This window comes from Macadamia integrifolia, unplaced genomic scaffold (genome assembly GCF_013358625.1).
Source record: "Macadamia integrifolia cultivar HAES 741 unplaced genomic scaffold, SCU_Mint_v3 scaffold_198A, whole genome shotgun sequence".
Lineage (NCBI taxonomy): Eukaryota > Viridiplantae > Streptophyta > Magnoliopsida > Proteales > Proteaceae > Macadamia > Macadamia integrifolia.
In genome coordinates this window covers 661,291-677,865 of record NW_024870639.1, presented here as the reverse complement: position 1 = coordinate 677,865, position 16,575 = coordinate 661,291, and the positions used below count along the sequence as shown (strand labels likewise).

At 37.1% G+C, this 16,575-nt stretch overlaps 2 protein-coding genes across 6 annotated transcripts; one reads left to right on the top strand and one right to left on the bottom strand.

Annotated features, from left to right (window-relative positions):
* The first annotated feature begins 1,399 nt into the window (after nt 1-1,399).
* Nucleotides 1,400-3,988, top strand: LOC122071251 (thermospermine synthase ACAULIS5-like). Its single transcript, XM_042635572.1, has 10 exons — nt 1,400-1,650; nt 2,168-2,234; nt 2,340-2,434; nt 2,538-2,640; nt 2,729-2,817; nt 2,904-3,060; nt 3,135-3,210; nt 3,320-3,378; nt 3,471-3,607; nt 3,703-3,988. The coding sequence occupies exons 1-10, from the start codon at nt 1,508-1,510 to the stop codon at nt 3,791-3,793; spliced, it is 1,017 nt and encodes a 338-aa protein (XP_042491506.1). The 5' UTR covers nt 1,400-1,507; the 3' UTR covers nt 3,794-3,988.
* Nucleotides 3,989-4,966: 978 nt separating this feature from the next.
* LOC122071243 (F-box protein SKIP17-like) lies at nt 4,967-12,968 on the bottom strand. 5 transcript variants are annotated; one of them, XR_006138121.1, is made up of 13 exons: nt 12,590-12,968; nt 11,626-11,801; nt 11,112-11,306; nt 10,899-11,009; nt 8,694-8,779; nt 8,494-8,615; nt 7,819-7,883; nt 7,648-7,720; nt 7,501-7,563; nt 7,297-7,361; nt 7,132-7,206; nt 6,811-7,050; nt 4,967-5,391 (listed from the first exon to the last, which is right to left on the bottom strand). XR_006138121.1 is itself a non-coding variant. In XM_042635566.1 (12 exons), the coding sequence occupies exons 1-12, from the start codon at nt 12,923-12,925 to the stop codon at nt 6,861-6,863; spliced, it is 1,557 nt and encodes a 518-aa protein (XP_042491500.1). In that variant the 5' UTR covers nt 12,926-12,967; the 3' UTR covers nt 6,578-6,860. The 5 variants fall into 5 exon arrangements, 1 of the variants encoding a protein (XP_042491500.1); XR_006138122.1 differs by having other exon boundaries at nt 4,967-5,323; XR_006138120.1 differs by having other exon boundaries at nt 4,967-5,398; nt 12,590-12,967.
* Between the last annotated feature and the right edge of the window lie 3,607 nt (nt 12,969-16,575).

The window sequence follows — 16,575 nt, the reverse complement described above, 5'->3', positions numbered from 1 at the left end:
ATTGTTTGTTGATTCTAGGTAATGGGTGCAAGGGTCCACCTTATCTGCAAACGGGATGGTTTTGGGTAATTGAGACGGGTTTTTTCCAGCTTTGATCTGAAGGAGGGCAATCCCAGAACGACCCTGTTTATTAAATGATCGTAAAACTAGGACCTCTTGCTGCTCAATAGCTGGGTGATCATGTTTCGATTCTTTAACGGTTTTGGGTACTCTTGAAGTTTCAAATAAAAATTCCTATATATATAAATAATCAATTTTCATTTCTTAGCACACAAACTCAAATAAATCCAAAATTACTAATACCAAATCAAATTCAAATCTCAAATTATTTAAATTAATAATATGAAATTAACCCTAACTCCGTGAGTCATGAACTTGAATCTCAGTTTTTTTTTTTTTTTGGATCCAATGGATGGGAGGGCCTTGACACACACCATAGTCGTCGTATGTATACTACCACTCACTGCCTCCCGCCAGAGGATTTTTGTGCACATATAACTCTTATAACTATTATATATTAACTAACATTAAATTAATAAATAGAAATACCTCTTAAACAAGTGGTAGCAGCTTTGATTCCAATCGGTTCCTTATTTTGTTGGGTTCTAGACCTGTTTGGGAACTGTCCCAGGACACTCTAGCCCCCGCCCCCAACACACACACATGCATACACATCAACAATATATATCCCACTACTACACCTAGAAGAATGAGGAATATGGGGATATGACTTAGGAGAACTAGTCATGAATCATCATCAACATAACCAACTTCTAAACTATACCATTAATATGAGAGAGACTAGATTAGCTCACCACGTGGAAGACGAGTTGTCCTCTTTACATGGGATTCCCTAGTTCAGAAAGTATTCAAAATCCAAACCATGAATTAGAACAATTAATGTAATAATATTCAACATTTTACATCCCATAGACGATAGAACCATATACAGTAAGAGCACGTTGGAGAAGATCGAAAGAGAGCTAGAGAGGAGCAAACATATGACTTCATATATCATTTACGTGACATGTTTTTTTGATATGGGAATTTAATGTGACATGTTAGTGACATACTAACATGAAATGGCCTTGCATTATTGTTAATATGCATTTGAGAGAGAGAGAGAGAGAGAGAGGGGGGGGGGTCAAAATCCGAATCAACCTCAGAAATCGCAATGTCTTTCCCTTTCTTTTGGGTTTGCGAAATCCAAGTCTTTCCCTTCTTTTTTTAAAAAAAATTTTGGTGGTATTGAAGACCCCACTCAAAAATGCATTTCCAATTATGGCTTTTCCTACTCTCTCAAGTCTCAAGTTCCAACCAAGAATCATAACCCATTTCGATTTCCCTGCTACAACCACACCACCTCTCCTTATATTATGCACGCCCCTCTCCTCACCTTCCATTGCCCACTACAACCACACCACTTCTCTCTCTCTCTCTCTCTCTCTCTCTCTCTGGCTTTGACTTTGGGATTGTGTCTCTGTCCCTTTGGTTTCAGTGAGAAGAAATGGGTGATATTTCTGGTTCCAATGGCAATGGTAATGGAGTTCATGGGAATGGCCACTATTCATTGGAGGGTGGTCGTAGAAAGAGCTGTTGGTATGAAGAGGAGATTGAGCAGGACTTGAGATGGTGTTTTGCTCTCAACAGGTATATTTATCAACATTGCTCCTCAAATAAATTACTTCCTCCATGCTTTTCTTCTCTTCTTCTCTGTAGTGTTCTCCCAGAGATTAATTGACCAAGAGTCAAGAACTAAAACATTCTTCCTTTCCATCCTCTTTTTTTTCTTCTTAATTTCCTATATTGCTACGTTCATGATGAACATGTCTGGAAAGCTTTCCCTTTGATGGTTTTAATTAGTTTGGTGAAGGTGCATGTGTGTGGTAATGAACCCATTTCTATTACAAATGAAGATTCTTAAGAAAAAATTATGAAGAAGCTTTAAGAAGGAAAAAAGAAAGCAAACAACTTTCTATCAGTTGTAACTCTTTCTGCTGTGGTGGTTTTTCTACCAGTTGCAACTCTTTTTCTAATAACCCATCTCATATATATATAAATATATATATAAATATATATATATATATATATCTCTCTCTCTCTCTTTCTCTCTCTCTCTCTCTCTCTCTCTCTCTCTCTCTCTCTCTCTCTCTCTACAACCTGCCAGTATTTTGCATACAGGGTCTAGTCAGTACCAGGACATTGCACTTTTGGATACAAAGCCCTTTGGAAAGGTGAATGCTTTTATATGAATTTTTGTTCTTTATTCTTGGGACAAAATTTCTTACTTTCTACTCTTTATTTTTTATTGATTTTCTCTCTTTTAACTTCTGCTGTAGGCTTTAGTTATTGATGGAAAGCTTCAAAGTACAGAGATAGATGAATTCATCTACCATGAGTCACTTGTTCATCCAGCACTCCTTCACCACTCAAAGTACTTTCTCTTCTTCTCCTCATTCCCTTTGAATTTTAATTACTTATTAACTGAATGAAAAAATAAATAAAAATAATTCCCTTTCTGGGTTATTTATCCCCAGTCCAAAGAGCATATTTATTATGGGGGGAGGAGAAGGTTCCACTGCAAGAGAGATCCTGAGACACAAGAATATTGACAAGGTGGTCATGTGTGACATTGATGAGGTAACGACCCTCCTGATAGAACTCATTTTCCTTTTATTCAGTTGTCAATAGCTTCACATCCTACGCTTTGGTTTGTTTTCTTGTCTAGGAAGTAGTGGATTTCTGCAAGTCACACCTTTCTGTAAACAAGGAAGCTTTTTGTGATTCAAGGCTCCATCTTGTTATTAATGATGCCAGGTTCATTACTTTCTTTCTCAATTTTCATGGTTTATTTATCTTAATTTCTTGTTATTAACAGAAATTCTTTCTGAAATGTATGCCAGAGCTGAGCTTGAGAACAGAGAAGATTATTTTGATGTGATCATTGGTGACCTCGCAGACCCAATAGAGGGGGGACCTTGTTACCAACTCTACACTAAATCGTTCTACGAATCCATTGTTAAACCTAGACTCTCTGAGGGAGGCATTTGCGTCACTCAGGTTTGTGTTCCACACACACATAGACACACACACAAGCTGAGCATTAATGTGGTTCATGTTTTATGTTTCTACAGGCAGGACCAGCTGGTGTACTTAGCCATACTGAGGTTTTCTCTTGCATTTACAACACCTTAAGACAGGTTTTCAAATGTCAGTAACATCACAGATAGATCAATCACTGCCTTCCCGTTTATTTTTTATTTTCCATGTTAATTAATGATTGCTCTATGACACATTAAAATGTGTCTTCTACTTGCAGATGTAGTGCCTTACTCAGCTCACATTCCATCCTATGCTGATACTTGGGGATGGGTCATGGTATATCACCTGCAGATGATCTCTTTCCTTGAGTAGATCAAAATTTAGCAAGAATCACTGACCTTGACATATTTGTTGTTTGTGAGTTGCAGGCATCAGATTCACCATTAACAGTGGATGATGCAGGGTTAGATGCCAGGATCAAGCAGAGGATCAAAGGGGAGAACAGATACCTCGACGGCAAGACTTTTGTGTCAGCTTCAATCTTGAGTAAAGCTGTCAGAAAAACGTTGGTGCTCTTTCATGTCTGTGTATTAGTTCCTTTTTTTTTTTTTTTTCTGTAATAATCTCATAATGAAGATGATTTGTTCAATTTCTTGATAGGCTGGCCAAGGAGACTCAAGTATACACAGAAGGAACAGCAAGGTTCATCTATGGCCATGGCACTGTCCACAAATCCAATAATCACCTCTAGGAGAGATGAAAGGGAACCCCAGCAGAAGCATATGGACCAAAGATTGCACCTTTCCCTCCCCATCTCTCATCTTTTTCCCAAGAGAAGGAAAAGATTTAGTATTTTGTTCTGTTTAAACCTTAATGGAAAGATATAATGGCAGGGCCAAATCTTAAAAATTTTGGTACTTAACGCAATATACGACCATTAATGCCATTGTACGCATGGGTGATTACTTGAGATTTTATCAAAAAACAGACTACTTATGCGAGAAAAATTGCAGCCCTGAGAAAGCCATGGGTGATATGTATAAGTACACAGAAATGATCCAGTAACTTAATAAGCTTAAATGAATTTAAGTGGAAGCAGACAAATCTCAATTAGTACCAGAAGGCAAAAGAACGTTACCTCCTGGCGTCAGTACACTCTAGTAGGCCTGACCAATGGGAGAATGCATGCAGACATCTTCAGTGTCAGGCACAGTCGTTTTGCACCTGCCTTATTTAAGTATAGACACACGCCAATTTCTTCTTTAAAATATTATGGGATAATACTCTCTGTGGGGGGAGTGGGGGAGCACAGACTACTCTCTCTCCTCCCCCATATGAAGTGACCTATATGGCAGAGGAGGGAGAGAGACCATTGAGGTAGGGGGGATCTGGCTCTTCTATTGATCAATAGAGGCAACAGCTCAGATCCAACGCCTTTTTTTTTTTTTTTTTTTTGAGTTGCAGCCTCTACTGCACAGTAGAGGAGCCCTACCCAAGGGGCACAGGCTGCCCTTCCCCACAGAGAACAATCCTATGAGCTAATGTTTTCTATGAGGAAGCACAGCCTCTGCCACATTCTCACGCATGAGAAAGTATTCACATAAGCATTATTTTCCATTTCATGGGGCATGGGATGGTCATTTCACCCCAAGTGTTGGGGGTGCAAGGGGGCCACAGTCCCACAGAAAACATTTTCCCATTCTTAATCTTATTGGTTATTCAGCTCCTGCCTCCCATCAATCAGTAATAAGGGCTCTCTATAGCACATGAAAAATAACCACCATTTCTATATATTTTTAGGCTGCAGCAAAATGAAGACCATTTTGTAGGTCCAACACATTAACATATAACCAAATCACATGCTTCAGAAGCAACAATCCATTTTTACCAGGAAAAAAAAAAAAAAAAGAAACAATACATAGAGTTGTCTGCCAAAATATTATATGCTGCATTCAAACTTGAAATCTATAGCCAATATATTGAGAGATTTAACACACGTCAATGAGAATGGTAACAGATCAATGGAACATATGGCGCATAAGGCCAGCAGCAGCCCCCAGTTACAGAATCCAACACATTTGGACAAGGATCAAAATTCAACGATTTCTACAAACAAATTGAGCTGATTTACATTAGAAAATGCCTCTTAGATAAATGCAAACTCAGCACTCCTTTAGTAAATGTGACTATAGACTCCATCAGGTTATATTGTCCCGCAGAACACCAAGAACTGTAGGTCTTCCTTGCTTCGCTGGCCATAAGTACAGACCCACTGCCTCTTCTGTATCCGAAATAGTAAAGCACTTGGAAGGTGTAGCAAGCAAAGTAGTTATCTTGTCGAGTCAACTTCTAGATACTGTGAATGGGCAAGATTATGAAGATACAAATCAATGCTGTTGTTAAAGGAAAAGGAAAATACCTACAGCAACATTTATTTATTTATTTATTTTGGAAGGGGTGGGGGTGAGGGAAAGGGTGGATAACCATATTTTTTAATAACCACAACCTTACCATCTAGTTGTTACTTGATTTGCCTCACATGCGCATAAGTATATGCATTCAAGTTTCAGATGTGCTACTAGATGTATATTAGCTTTTTGATTAGACCACTCCAAACAGCATGTGAAAAGGGAACTGATCTTGAACTTTGACAAGGCCTACTATGTACAGAACAAGATTTTTGAATGCGTATGAACTTATGAAAACAATTGTATGGCTTAAAGTTTTTCCCTCTATGTAGCTCCTTTTATTGGGTTCTCTTCCAACATAGACATCCCATTGAAATCAGCAAGTTGCAAGGAAATGGTAAAAAAAAAAAAAAAAAAACATAACACGCTCTTCGTATTGAATTTAAAACCCAACTTCAACAGAGCAAGTCCCAAAAAATACCTAGAAGCCCTCAAATGATTAGGAAAATCCAAGACGCAAGTTCTTTTACATAACCCAGGAATAAGAACATCTGTGGGGTTTTGATCACGTAATGAAGTTTCATTTCTGGATGTCAAACAGAACTCTTAACACCAGGAGCATCACAACCTCAAAACTAGTTAACTCACAGAGTCTCCCCCCAACCGAATGGGGTCTGCTACATTCAAAATTAGTTATCAATCAATAACTCTCAAGATTATAGCTGAGAAAGGACCGATTTTAGAAGATATGGCGTTTGGACGAGCACCCAACTAACCTTAGTGAGGGAGGGAGTCACTGGGTTGAACAATGTTGCAGTAAAGAGAACAAGAGATGATACCATCAACCATATATTGGACCAATACTGCTGAATGGGTTGATACACATCAATTGTTATCACTCATTGGTCCTAATAGTGCATCTTGTATTCATTCCATTAAAAACCTCGACTTTATACAGACAAAAATAGTACATATCTTAGCATAATGTCAATCTTGTGTCTTATTAAATAAGGTCAATCAAATAAATTTTATTTTTATTTCAAAATCAAGTTTGGCAAAGCATGAGCCATTGAAGGCAACATGGGCGAGTCTGGATGGTGGTGATCACTATACAGGAGCGATTAGGGTTTTCAGTCATTAGTTATTCATGATCATTTTATTCCGTGAATTATTGAATTTCACCATGAAAAAGGTGAAGATTCCATAGTAGACTTCACAAACTATTCAACAATACCACCATGATGAGGGCCAGTGGTCAGCTTTCGCCAAGAATACCAAGGCCTAAAGACAAAAGTACAACAGGTTTAAAGATGCACTTTGAGCAACAGAGGTAACGAGGGGGGGAGGGAGATAGATCTACCTATCTTAGAAGACTCAAAGTCAGCCTTCATAGCATCCTTGACAACTTTCCTAGATAGACAAAATGTCCACCTCGTCCGAGCTTTCCTCATAAACTACATAACCCACATCCCGACCATCCTCATTGCCACTGCCATGATCGCTACTATAGCTGCCTTCTGATGAACTTGTAAATGGTAAACTTAATTGCAATGACAAACTGAAGTCACTGTCTATATCACCGTCAGTTATCTCAATATAGCTACAAAACAAGGTATTGAAAGTCATGGTCAGTGTGCTAAATTTTTCAGATCATGAATCATGACTTGAAGAGGAAACCAACCTTGGCTCATCAGGAAATTCAGCTAGGAAGCAGATCTCAGGCCTTTCCTCCAAGACACGCTTTATAGGAATAATACTACAAAGGTGCATAAAATTTTGTCAGAGAAAGAATATTAGATGTCAATCTGCATAGAATATTTAAAATCAACCCACAAGGACTCGCTACCTTGGGCTTTGGGTTCTTAGATACCAATCTGCCTCTCCAGCTAGACCTTCCCTGTTGGATATGTCCTATGTGAAGGCCAGAGTCAGCAGACATACAGGAAAAATGCAAATATATTTTGTCCGATTCCAATAAAAGGGAAAAAAAAAAAGAGAGAGACACACAAAACAGATCTAGTTCAATGTTGCTGGTTTTGTTTGAACTCACAAGGTGGCTAAGAAATTTGAAGTCCCCTGCAAGAACTGCTGCAAGAAACCGAGCAACTTCCATCTGCACAAGACATGAAATTAAATATTCCACTTTTAAAAGGGGGAGGGTGGAGAGAGAAAGAGAGAGAGAGAGAGAGAGATTCACTTCTTTGAGATGCATGCAATCACGTAAGATTATAACCTCCAGTTGACCTCCATTTGATCCACTACCAAGATTCCTAATAAAATCCAGAAACGAAGGTTTAAGTTGGGACAACTCTAAAAAGGAACCTTAGGAATGTCAGTGGCAATATCTGTGAAATTTGGAAATGCAAACCTTAAAAAGGTGCCTGTGATTGAATAGGATGTTGAAAAATCAACTGATTTCAGCTGGCGAAATCCCTACAAAGAGGATTATATGCATTAAGCAATAATAATAATAATAATGGGTTAATCATATGCATTAAGCAATAAAATTTTCATCATGATTCCTTAAGGCTCCGTTTGGTTGCAAGGGAAATTAAAGAGAAGGGAAGTGAAATTTACAAAACTAAAAAAGAAACTTCTGTACTCAATAATCACCCACATGATTATATTACCAAGTCAAAATCATTCCATATTTGGTTATAAAAATTCGATTTACTTTGCATCTAATCCCTTGGATTTGAAAATCAATAGATAAGTTACATTTAAAAAGCATCATTACTAAATACGGTAAGAAATTTCAGTACTTTATACAATCATGTTGGATTATGATTAAAAAAGTAACCTTTTTTTTTTTTTTTTTTTTTTTTTTTTTTTTACATCCCTTCCCTTCAAATTCTCTTGCAACCAAATGGAGCCTAAATTTTCAATGTGATAAACCTTGATTTGGAAAAGATTAGTAGAACCAACTTGACAAGTATTCGCGTATCTAAAAGTCATCTTTGGGAAGTCAACTGATAGTAAGCTCTAACACTGCTTTGAAGCCCTGTTGTAATAAATATTAATTATTAATTAAATACAAACATACCTTAACAAGTATACGGACTTTATAATCATGCAGCTTGAATCCTCTAAGAGCCAATGAAGTTAGATGGGGACAACCATTTACAAGATCCACACATGTTGGAGATTTCAAACTGTCATCTCTACCTGATAATGAAAAATTAAACAGTTGAGATAATAATTTTTGGATCATGGAAAGAAGACCACCTACAGAATATTTCACACCTGTTTTAGAAGACTCAAAGAATAACCGCTCTATGAAGTGACAGTTTTTGCTCACAGACTCCAACGTTTGCCTCAGCTCAACGTGACTGTTCAGAAGACCACAGTCAAGAGTATCAAGTCTCTTCTTAACCCCCAGTAAGGATTCAACAAGGCAAAAAAGACAGACATACAAATGCATATTTCAAGATTCATCATTGCCAATAGGGGCATCAACTCCAGATATTGAAAACAGCAAATGAATGAAATACATTTTATAGAGAGACCCAAAAATGAACTATGAAAACTAGGCATGCCACATGCATGTACGTACTAATGAAAGAGAAGAAAAATAAATTTAACAAGAGTACTTAGGACTTAATAAGGTTTATTGAAGGAAAAGATTCAAATACAACTTATAATGTAACTCCTTCAAATAATCTGAATCAGATTTACTGAACCAAAAACCCTATGATAAGGACATCATCTAGGATTTAGGACTAACCAGAGGAGACACAAATATATGCAGCTACATGTCACTTCACTATGGCTAGATGACCAGCATTATGGGTAGTTCTTTTATTATTTTGTTGCATTTTTTATTTGGGGCCTAACTATATTTTTTTTTTTTGTGTTGTTATACGTTATAGTTATATAGGTAGTTGTTTTTGGAAACAACCGTTTAGAGGTTTAATATGTAAGTTATATGAGTAGTTATTTTAGGAAACAACGTTTTGATGTACCGTTGTAAGGCCTTTGTACTCATGATGGGAAGACAATGAATGAAGGAATGAAGATGACGTTGAACATGTGAGATTTCTCCCATTCTCTGCAGTATGAGTGATTCCTGAAAACTTTGGAGTGAATCCAAGATGGCGTGAAGCCAAGCCCCCTCTCTCTTCCCTAACTCTTCCCTCTTATGCTACCACACTCTTTCTCCCCCATGCCATTTCTACCAGTCCCCATTTCCCCACTTTTATCTTAAATTATAGCCTCAAACACAATGGGGATTCATAAATTAACCGCAAGGAGGCAGTGGGACAGCAAAGGAAGACTTGTGTTAGACTTCCCAAACCTGCCCTGCATCACCCTACAACCCTCCACCAAAAAAAAAAAAAACAAAAAGTCAAAGTGATAGAAAAATTGTAAGAATGTCACTAGATTTCATTATCATGAATTGGCATTAATCTCAACGAAGCCTTTTTCCCAACTTGAAGGATGGCATGAAATACCATTCTTGTATGCATGTAGCAATCTTCTTCATGTGGAAGAACTGCAACTCAGGCCTGCAAAGGGCCACAACCTGGTGCAATTCCCACTTTCACAGAGTCCTGGGAGGGGTCAACCGGAGTTGGTCCTAACCTCAGCAGTTTGCATGAAATTGCAGCCCTGAGACTCGAACTTGCATCATCATGCTGGCAGCAATATTGTACCAATACACCAAACAACAGCCCATACTCCTACTCAGTATTAAATCAAATCATATCCTGGATGATTTATTAGATACTAGTGAATTAATTGACATCTAAGCAACCCAATATAGCTGTTTAAAACAGCAAGTAATTAGGCTCATGGGTTGTCCAGAAACAGATCCATAAACGCCCATTGGCAAACCTAAAAAGAGTTCCAAGGCCTAGCCCATGGCCCATAAAAAAAAATTGAGGTCCAAATACAGGTCCAACAAAGCACACAAGATCTATGAGCATGCTCATTTATGTCACCATTGTAGGGTTGGCTTGTTTTCAGAATTAATTTTTCATCAAAGTGAGAATTTAAGTCGAAGATATCTTTCAACAAGTTGATACATGGAAACATGATATAATCTAGTAGTAGCAGTTCTACAAAACCCTCAAAACTTTCACAATCATAATCTCTATAAGTGAGCATAAAATACATTTCAACAAGTTCATGGCAATGACTCATATAATTGGCATGTAAATAATTTCTAGACAGAAAAGAAACATTCAGTTCTCCATTTTACAACACATGTAAGAAAACAAGTAAGTCAGTTCATCCACGTACATTCACTGATTCACACACATACAATCGTTTAAATGAAGACGGACAAAAGTGGGTACAATGTTATATACAATAACAGCCATCCAGTATAATAGTATCTCATAAAAGCAACAGTTATCAGTCCTCCAAAGGAAATGGCTTCTTAACTTTTTGATGCTTGAACAAACCAATTAACGTAATGGATTCAATGATCAGCTTAATAAAACTTACAGTCCGATAATTTCTAGATCCAGGAGTGACGGACATGTTGATAATGCTGCACAAAGTGCTGTATTGTCCATTCTGTCAATATTGTAGAGGTGCAATCTCCTCAACAAAGCCCTTCCAATAGGAAAACAAAATGAGAAAAAAACAAAATGACAACTAAAGACCTGGGCCAATGCAAATACCAGAATCTTAATTTGCACAAGTACTCAACCATACCCAGCAGCACCACCATCTGCACCTAAAGATGTCAGACAGGATCTTGTAAGAACACATGACTCTTTACATTGCCTCGACTTCTTATTGTTCCAAGAATAACCTGATGCATTTACAGAATTCTTGGTGCTAAAAACCATAGGTTGAGAATATCCTGGAGATGGAGTTGGGCTTGGCAATATACCAAGCTTGAGAGACCTGAATATAGGAATGAGTTCATTAGCTTTGCCCCATTTGAAAAGAGAGAGGAAAAATCTGTTATGCAGAGGACGACACTCAAAATCTATTCAAATTCAAGAATATATCTTAAGCATAATAGCATTTCAAGAAACAAATTTGTAGGACAGTAACAAACTAGTGATGCAAAGGATTCATAAAGGACAAAAAGTAAGGAGAATATCACAAAAAAATGACAGCCATGGGCATATAACTCATGACACCAAAAATATAGAGTAGTTTAAATCTAACCTACAAACGGAATGGATCAAACCATAGTATTCAGATAAAGGACTCTTACTGGAGGTTTTTTCCTGCTCTCTGTATCATTGCAGACACAACTGCGTTATTGACCTTTGGGATTACTGATGTTAAGTCAATATTTGTATAGCATAATGGCTCCATGGCACAATTTTTGAACATTGAACAAGTTGCCGCAGCATAACACAGGCTTCTTGTATCAAGTATGGAAAATACCTTCATATCAGAAAGAAAAATTAAGAAGCAGTTAGTGAGTTTCCTTAAAAAAAATTAGCTTCAACACTAAAATGCAATGGGCAGCAAGTAATTACAGTGAAGTTTCGCATACACCCAAAAAAAAAAGGTAAATGTAATTGCTTGAAATGTGATAAAATATTTTTCTGACTGAGTACTCAATTTTGACTGTTATCCTAAGACGTTCAATTATGCAGTAGTAACTCACGAGTCTTAGGATAACAGTCAAAGTAAAAATTTTCTATCCAACTAAATGCTCAACATCCTTGCAATACTCAATATTCCAAAATGCTAACTTAGGTAATACGCTGAGCATTAATTCAACTATTTCACCTACTCAACCAATAAATTAAGCCTTACGTATTGAAAAACAAATAAATGCTATCATCCCGGAACTACATACTTACGCATGTCCATCCACCCTATCTTATTATCCTTTGTGCAGAATGGAACCATAAAATATAATCAAATTTGAGTTCAGGAAATTATTCTCTATTGACAGTCCACTAAATTATTTACCATAATTTTAATCTAGAAGCAGCAAGTTACCTACAGTTTCTGTTAACAAACTAGCATCTAACAAAGAACGATCACTGAAGGATTAAACTTCTGAATGCATCACATTGCAACTAAGTAAATGTATTGACGGAATCCTTATTCAATTTCGGAGAACATCAGAAAATAAATTTAAATTAATTGAAGGAAAGACATAGAGATGTATTCATTGCAATTTACTTGAAGAAAAGAAGAAAGGAGAAAGGAATCCTTACTTTGAGAGTGAGATCAGGTGGCAGGGCCCAAACTATCGAATTATTCTGGGAAGCACGCTTTCTAGCGGATTGTTTACCGGCCTCGATGAGAACAGAACCTAGCTTAAGAGCCTTCTCGATCATAAGGTTTTGTTCGGAATCAGAAGCCCTAGATTCTAGAAGCCGCTCGAGAGAGATGTCGAGAAACAAGGAGGAGGAATCTGAGAGCCCTAGAAAGGCTTCTAAGAGATGATCCATCTGTTCCGGTGTCGAAAACCTCGAAAACTCGATGGGAAGAGGATCTCCGCCACAGCAGGGTCGTTTTGGTAGGGACGGAGACTGGATGAGCGTATCCATACCGGGTGGAGCGGAAGAAGTGGTGACTCTGCAAGAGATGGAAAATAAGAAGGTGACGCTGGTTTCAATTAAAAGCCAAAAGAGGTGACGCTGAGACTGTGACACTGGTTGTTTTTGGCTGACACGTATTGTTCGTGTTGTATCCGTATCGATTGAGATAAATTCCGATACCTGACTGATACGAAATCGATATCAGTATCATAATAGAGGTAAAAATCATCAAAAATTAAAAAATTACTTAAAATTGACCGATCCTACCGGTAATATATGGGTCAATCCTGGATTAACGTTGTATACCAAGCTTCTAAAACTGGAATGATCAAGACTGACACCGTTCCGATATTATTCTGGATCCTACCAATTGACCGAACCTACCATAGCCTGTAGCCCGGGGTCTTTAGGACAAACAAGCATCATGTTAGATATGATAAGACCCTGATCCAAGTTGAAGAGTGGGCCGATTAGAGGGAGGGCAATCCACTGGCACCGTGGGGGGTTGATGAAGTCTTTACACACCCATTGATGGAAAGTAGGGCCATTCATCAGAAAGTCCATGCAATTTACACGCCCATGGATGAAGTCTTTACGACCTATTTTTATATTTTATCTCAGAAACCACTTAAAAAATCAAAAATGGCAAACGTGCCCCTAAAGTTTAACACAATTAGTTTACAAATGAAATTTACCTTTTTGACCCTAAAACAAAATATGAATAAAAAAGGCTTGTTCTCATTTTGAACCCTAGAAAGAGGATGTTTGTGGCACCTCTGTTTCTCTTCTTCTCAAACAGGCAATGATTGTAGCAGCGATTGGGGTCGACACTTGCAGCATTCAACCATTGACGGCCCTAATTCGAATGTGGGAGCTGAATCCATAAATCGAGTGTAGAAGATGAATCCCTAAATCAATTGTAGAAGATGAAGCATCAAGATGAAGCCCTAATTTGGAACATTAGTAGGCTGAAGCCCTAACTCGAATGGAGAAGCCGATATCTTCTTCACAAACTATAAAAGCTGCAGAGAGATAGAGACAGAGAAGAAGAGCAGCGGCTGCCTGCATTTTTCTGTTCTATTCAACTGAGACTAGAAGCCGATGAAGGTGAAAGGAGATGGGTTTATTAGTCAAGAGGGTAAAATGACAAGAACTTGTCATTTGAAAATTTTCAAATATGACATGTCATCACTTAATGCTTGTGAGCTAACGGAATGTATTTAAAAGTAATTAATTTTTTTTAAATAGGGCGTATACATGCCATTTTTATTTTTTTTAAGGTAGTTTCTCAAATAAATTTAAAAAATAGGGGTTTTACAAGATAATTTTCCTTTTATTTTTATAACAAGATTTGTTAGAGGGTGGTTATTTTCCTAATAGGCATTTAAATGACGATCGGTGTAACTATTGGAAGATATAATTGCATGGTCAATAAACATGTTTTGTGGAAAAAGATTTGGTGATTAGGCATATCTTACGCAAACATACATATGGAGTGAAGTTTTGCCTAGTTGGAATACAATCACAACCTCATTTTCTCTTGGCTTTATCTACCACGGTTTTATTTTGTTCGATTGAGCACATCTGATAGAACCCAATAAGCTGAGTACAATAATTATTGAAAGGGCCAACATGATTGTTTTATCTTGGAACTGATTGATTTGCAAGAACCCTATTTGTACCATATAAGGAGCGTTACAATCTTAAAGAAAATATCAGGCGGCACAACTCAGCCCGCCATCTTCTTTAAGTTCCACCATATATTTTCAGATTTTGATTCTGTATTTGATGTTTATCATCAATTGACTGATTAGGTTTGTTTATGGTATAAGATAAGTATTATTCCCCCTAATTTTATTTTGGATTATTTTCAATACTTTCTCATCAAGCTCGATAGACATATCCAAGCGAAATCGAGCCCACCAGAGTGAGCCACGATCCACATAGAAATACATGAGGCAAACCACTCTTGCAAGGCATGGGGTTACTGCAGCAAGGCATACTCAATAGTCTAAAAAGGACACCCACGACAAGGGTAGAGGTTGCGCCGAAGGTTAATTAGGGCCCCAATGGCATTAAAATAGGCTTTCTAAATAAAGTTTTGGAGTTTTGGGGGGATTCTAGAGGATCATACAATCTTTCATACGACATTGGGATAACAGTGATTCTCGAGCTAACGGTAATTCTAATTCTTAAAAATTTCTCTATTTCAGGGGTAAGTTTTCAAATATAATTAGACAATGACTTATCATTACGTCATTTTCAAAAAGGGCGTTTTGCACATTCCAATATACATGTGAAATGATGGAATTTACCTTATTGGTAAGCAATATTATTATTTAAAAAAAAAATTACAGATTATTTGACATTTTATTGAAGGGTCAATAAGAAATCCATTATTTGAATTATATACTTAATATCTTACTCAAACTTATTTTAACTCTCTCATGCCAACATCGGCAACCATGGAGTATTTTCAGCATGGTGCAAGTTAATTTTTTTTTCCCACCCAAATGAGGATTTACCAATAAATAGATAAGAATAATGATTTATGAGATTTTTTTTTTTCATCAAAAGATAATGTTTTTCTTAAACCATGGCAAAGGGGAATCCCTAGATTGTGGGGCTTCAGATTGTTGAGTTGCGTAAAAAAAACTGATGAAAGATATCAAATTTGGAGTTGTGAGAATGTATTATCACGAGGTAATAAATTCTTTTATGAACTCTATTTGTTTTATCAATTATGGGCAAGTGGTAGTGGAACGGACGTGTTGCAACCTTATTTTTCCCCTTTTCTTATGTTAATCACACATTTGGCAATAAATTCAATCTGAGTCTTTAATTGCTTTTTATAATTATTAATCCGGTATTTTGTGGTGAGAAGTTTATGAAGACTCTGCTTCTTCTACAATTTTTATTCTTCTTTTTCTTCTCTCTCTCCATTATTTCCCAATTCCTACATACTCTTTCTCTCTTTTATCCCCTCCTCTGCCGCAAAGTCACAGTGCCCCCTTTCACTGCTCTGTCTCTCCCACTTCTCACAAGGTGCCATTAAGGTAAATTTCAATTGAGCAACAGCTCCATTAAAGTAATCTTAAACGATGTTGTTAGATGCGGAGAGGGATGCTTTCTAGGCTATGCAGAGGGTAATCTCCTCTATGTTTTGTAGGCTCCAATAGAAACTTGGATCCACTTAATTTTTATAAAAGTTTTCAACAAGTTGCGTTCATTATCAATGCTTCAAGATCATAAAAATAGAAAACCAAAATCTCACTATAGTGATGAAACTATGCATAGGGTAATCTCCTCTATGTTTTGTAGGCTGCAATAGAAACTTGGATCCACTTAATTTTTATAAAAGTTTTCAACAAGTTGCGTTCATTATCAATGCTTCAAGATCAGAAAAATAGAAAACCAAAATCTCACTATAGTGATGAAACTCATGTAAAAAGAAACAGAAAATTAAGATAGATTCAATTAAAAGCGATTGTAGTAGGAGAAAAACTTGATTGATGAAGCTAGGGGAGAGAGAAGGCGGCTGAGTTCATGATGAAGGGGAGACAGAGAAGGCGGGATGGGGATAGAAAGAGGAGAGATAATTTAGGAAAACAATTCAACGGTTGAGATGAGATGATTAAATCAACGTTTGATAGTTAAAA

Coding starts and splice junctions, on each gene's coding strand:
- LOC122071251 (XM_042635572.1), top strand. CDS start 1,508: ATGGGTGATATTTCTGGTTCCAATGGCAATGGTAATGGAGTTCATGGG. Junction 2,818..2,903: donor CTTGTTATTAATGATGCCAG/GTTCATTACTTT, acceptor AATGTATGCCAG/AGCTGAGCTTGAGAACAGAG. Junction 3,061..3,134: donor GAGGCATTTGCGTCACTCAG/GTTTGTGTTCCA, acceptor ATGTTTCTACAG/GCAGGACCAGCTGGTGTACT.
- LOC122071243 (XM_042635566.1), bottom strand. CDS start 12,925: ATGGATACGCTCATCCAGTCTCCGTCCCTACCAAAACGACCCTGCTGT. Junction 11,307..11,625: donor AGAGCAGGAAAAAACCTCCA/GTAAGAGTCCTT, acceptor TCCTATATTCAG/GTCTCTCAAGCTTGGTATAT. Junction 11,010..11,111: donor GCAGATGGTGGTGCTGCTGG/GTATGGTTGAGT, acceptor TCCTATTGGAAG/GGCTTTGTTGAGGAGATTGC.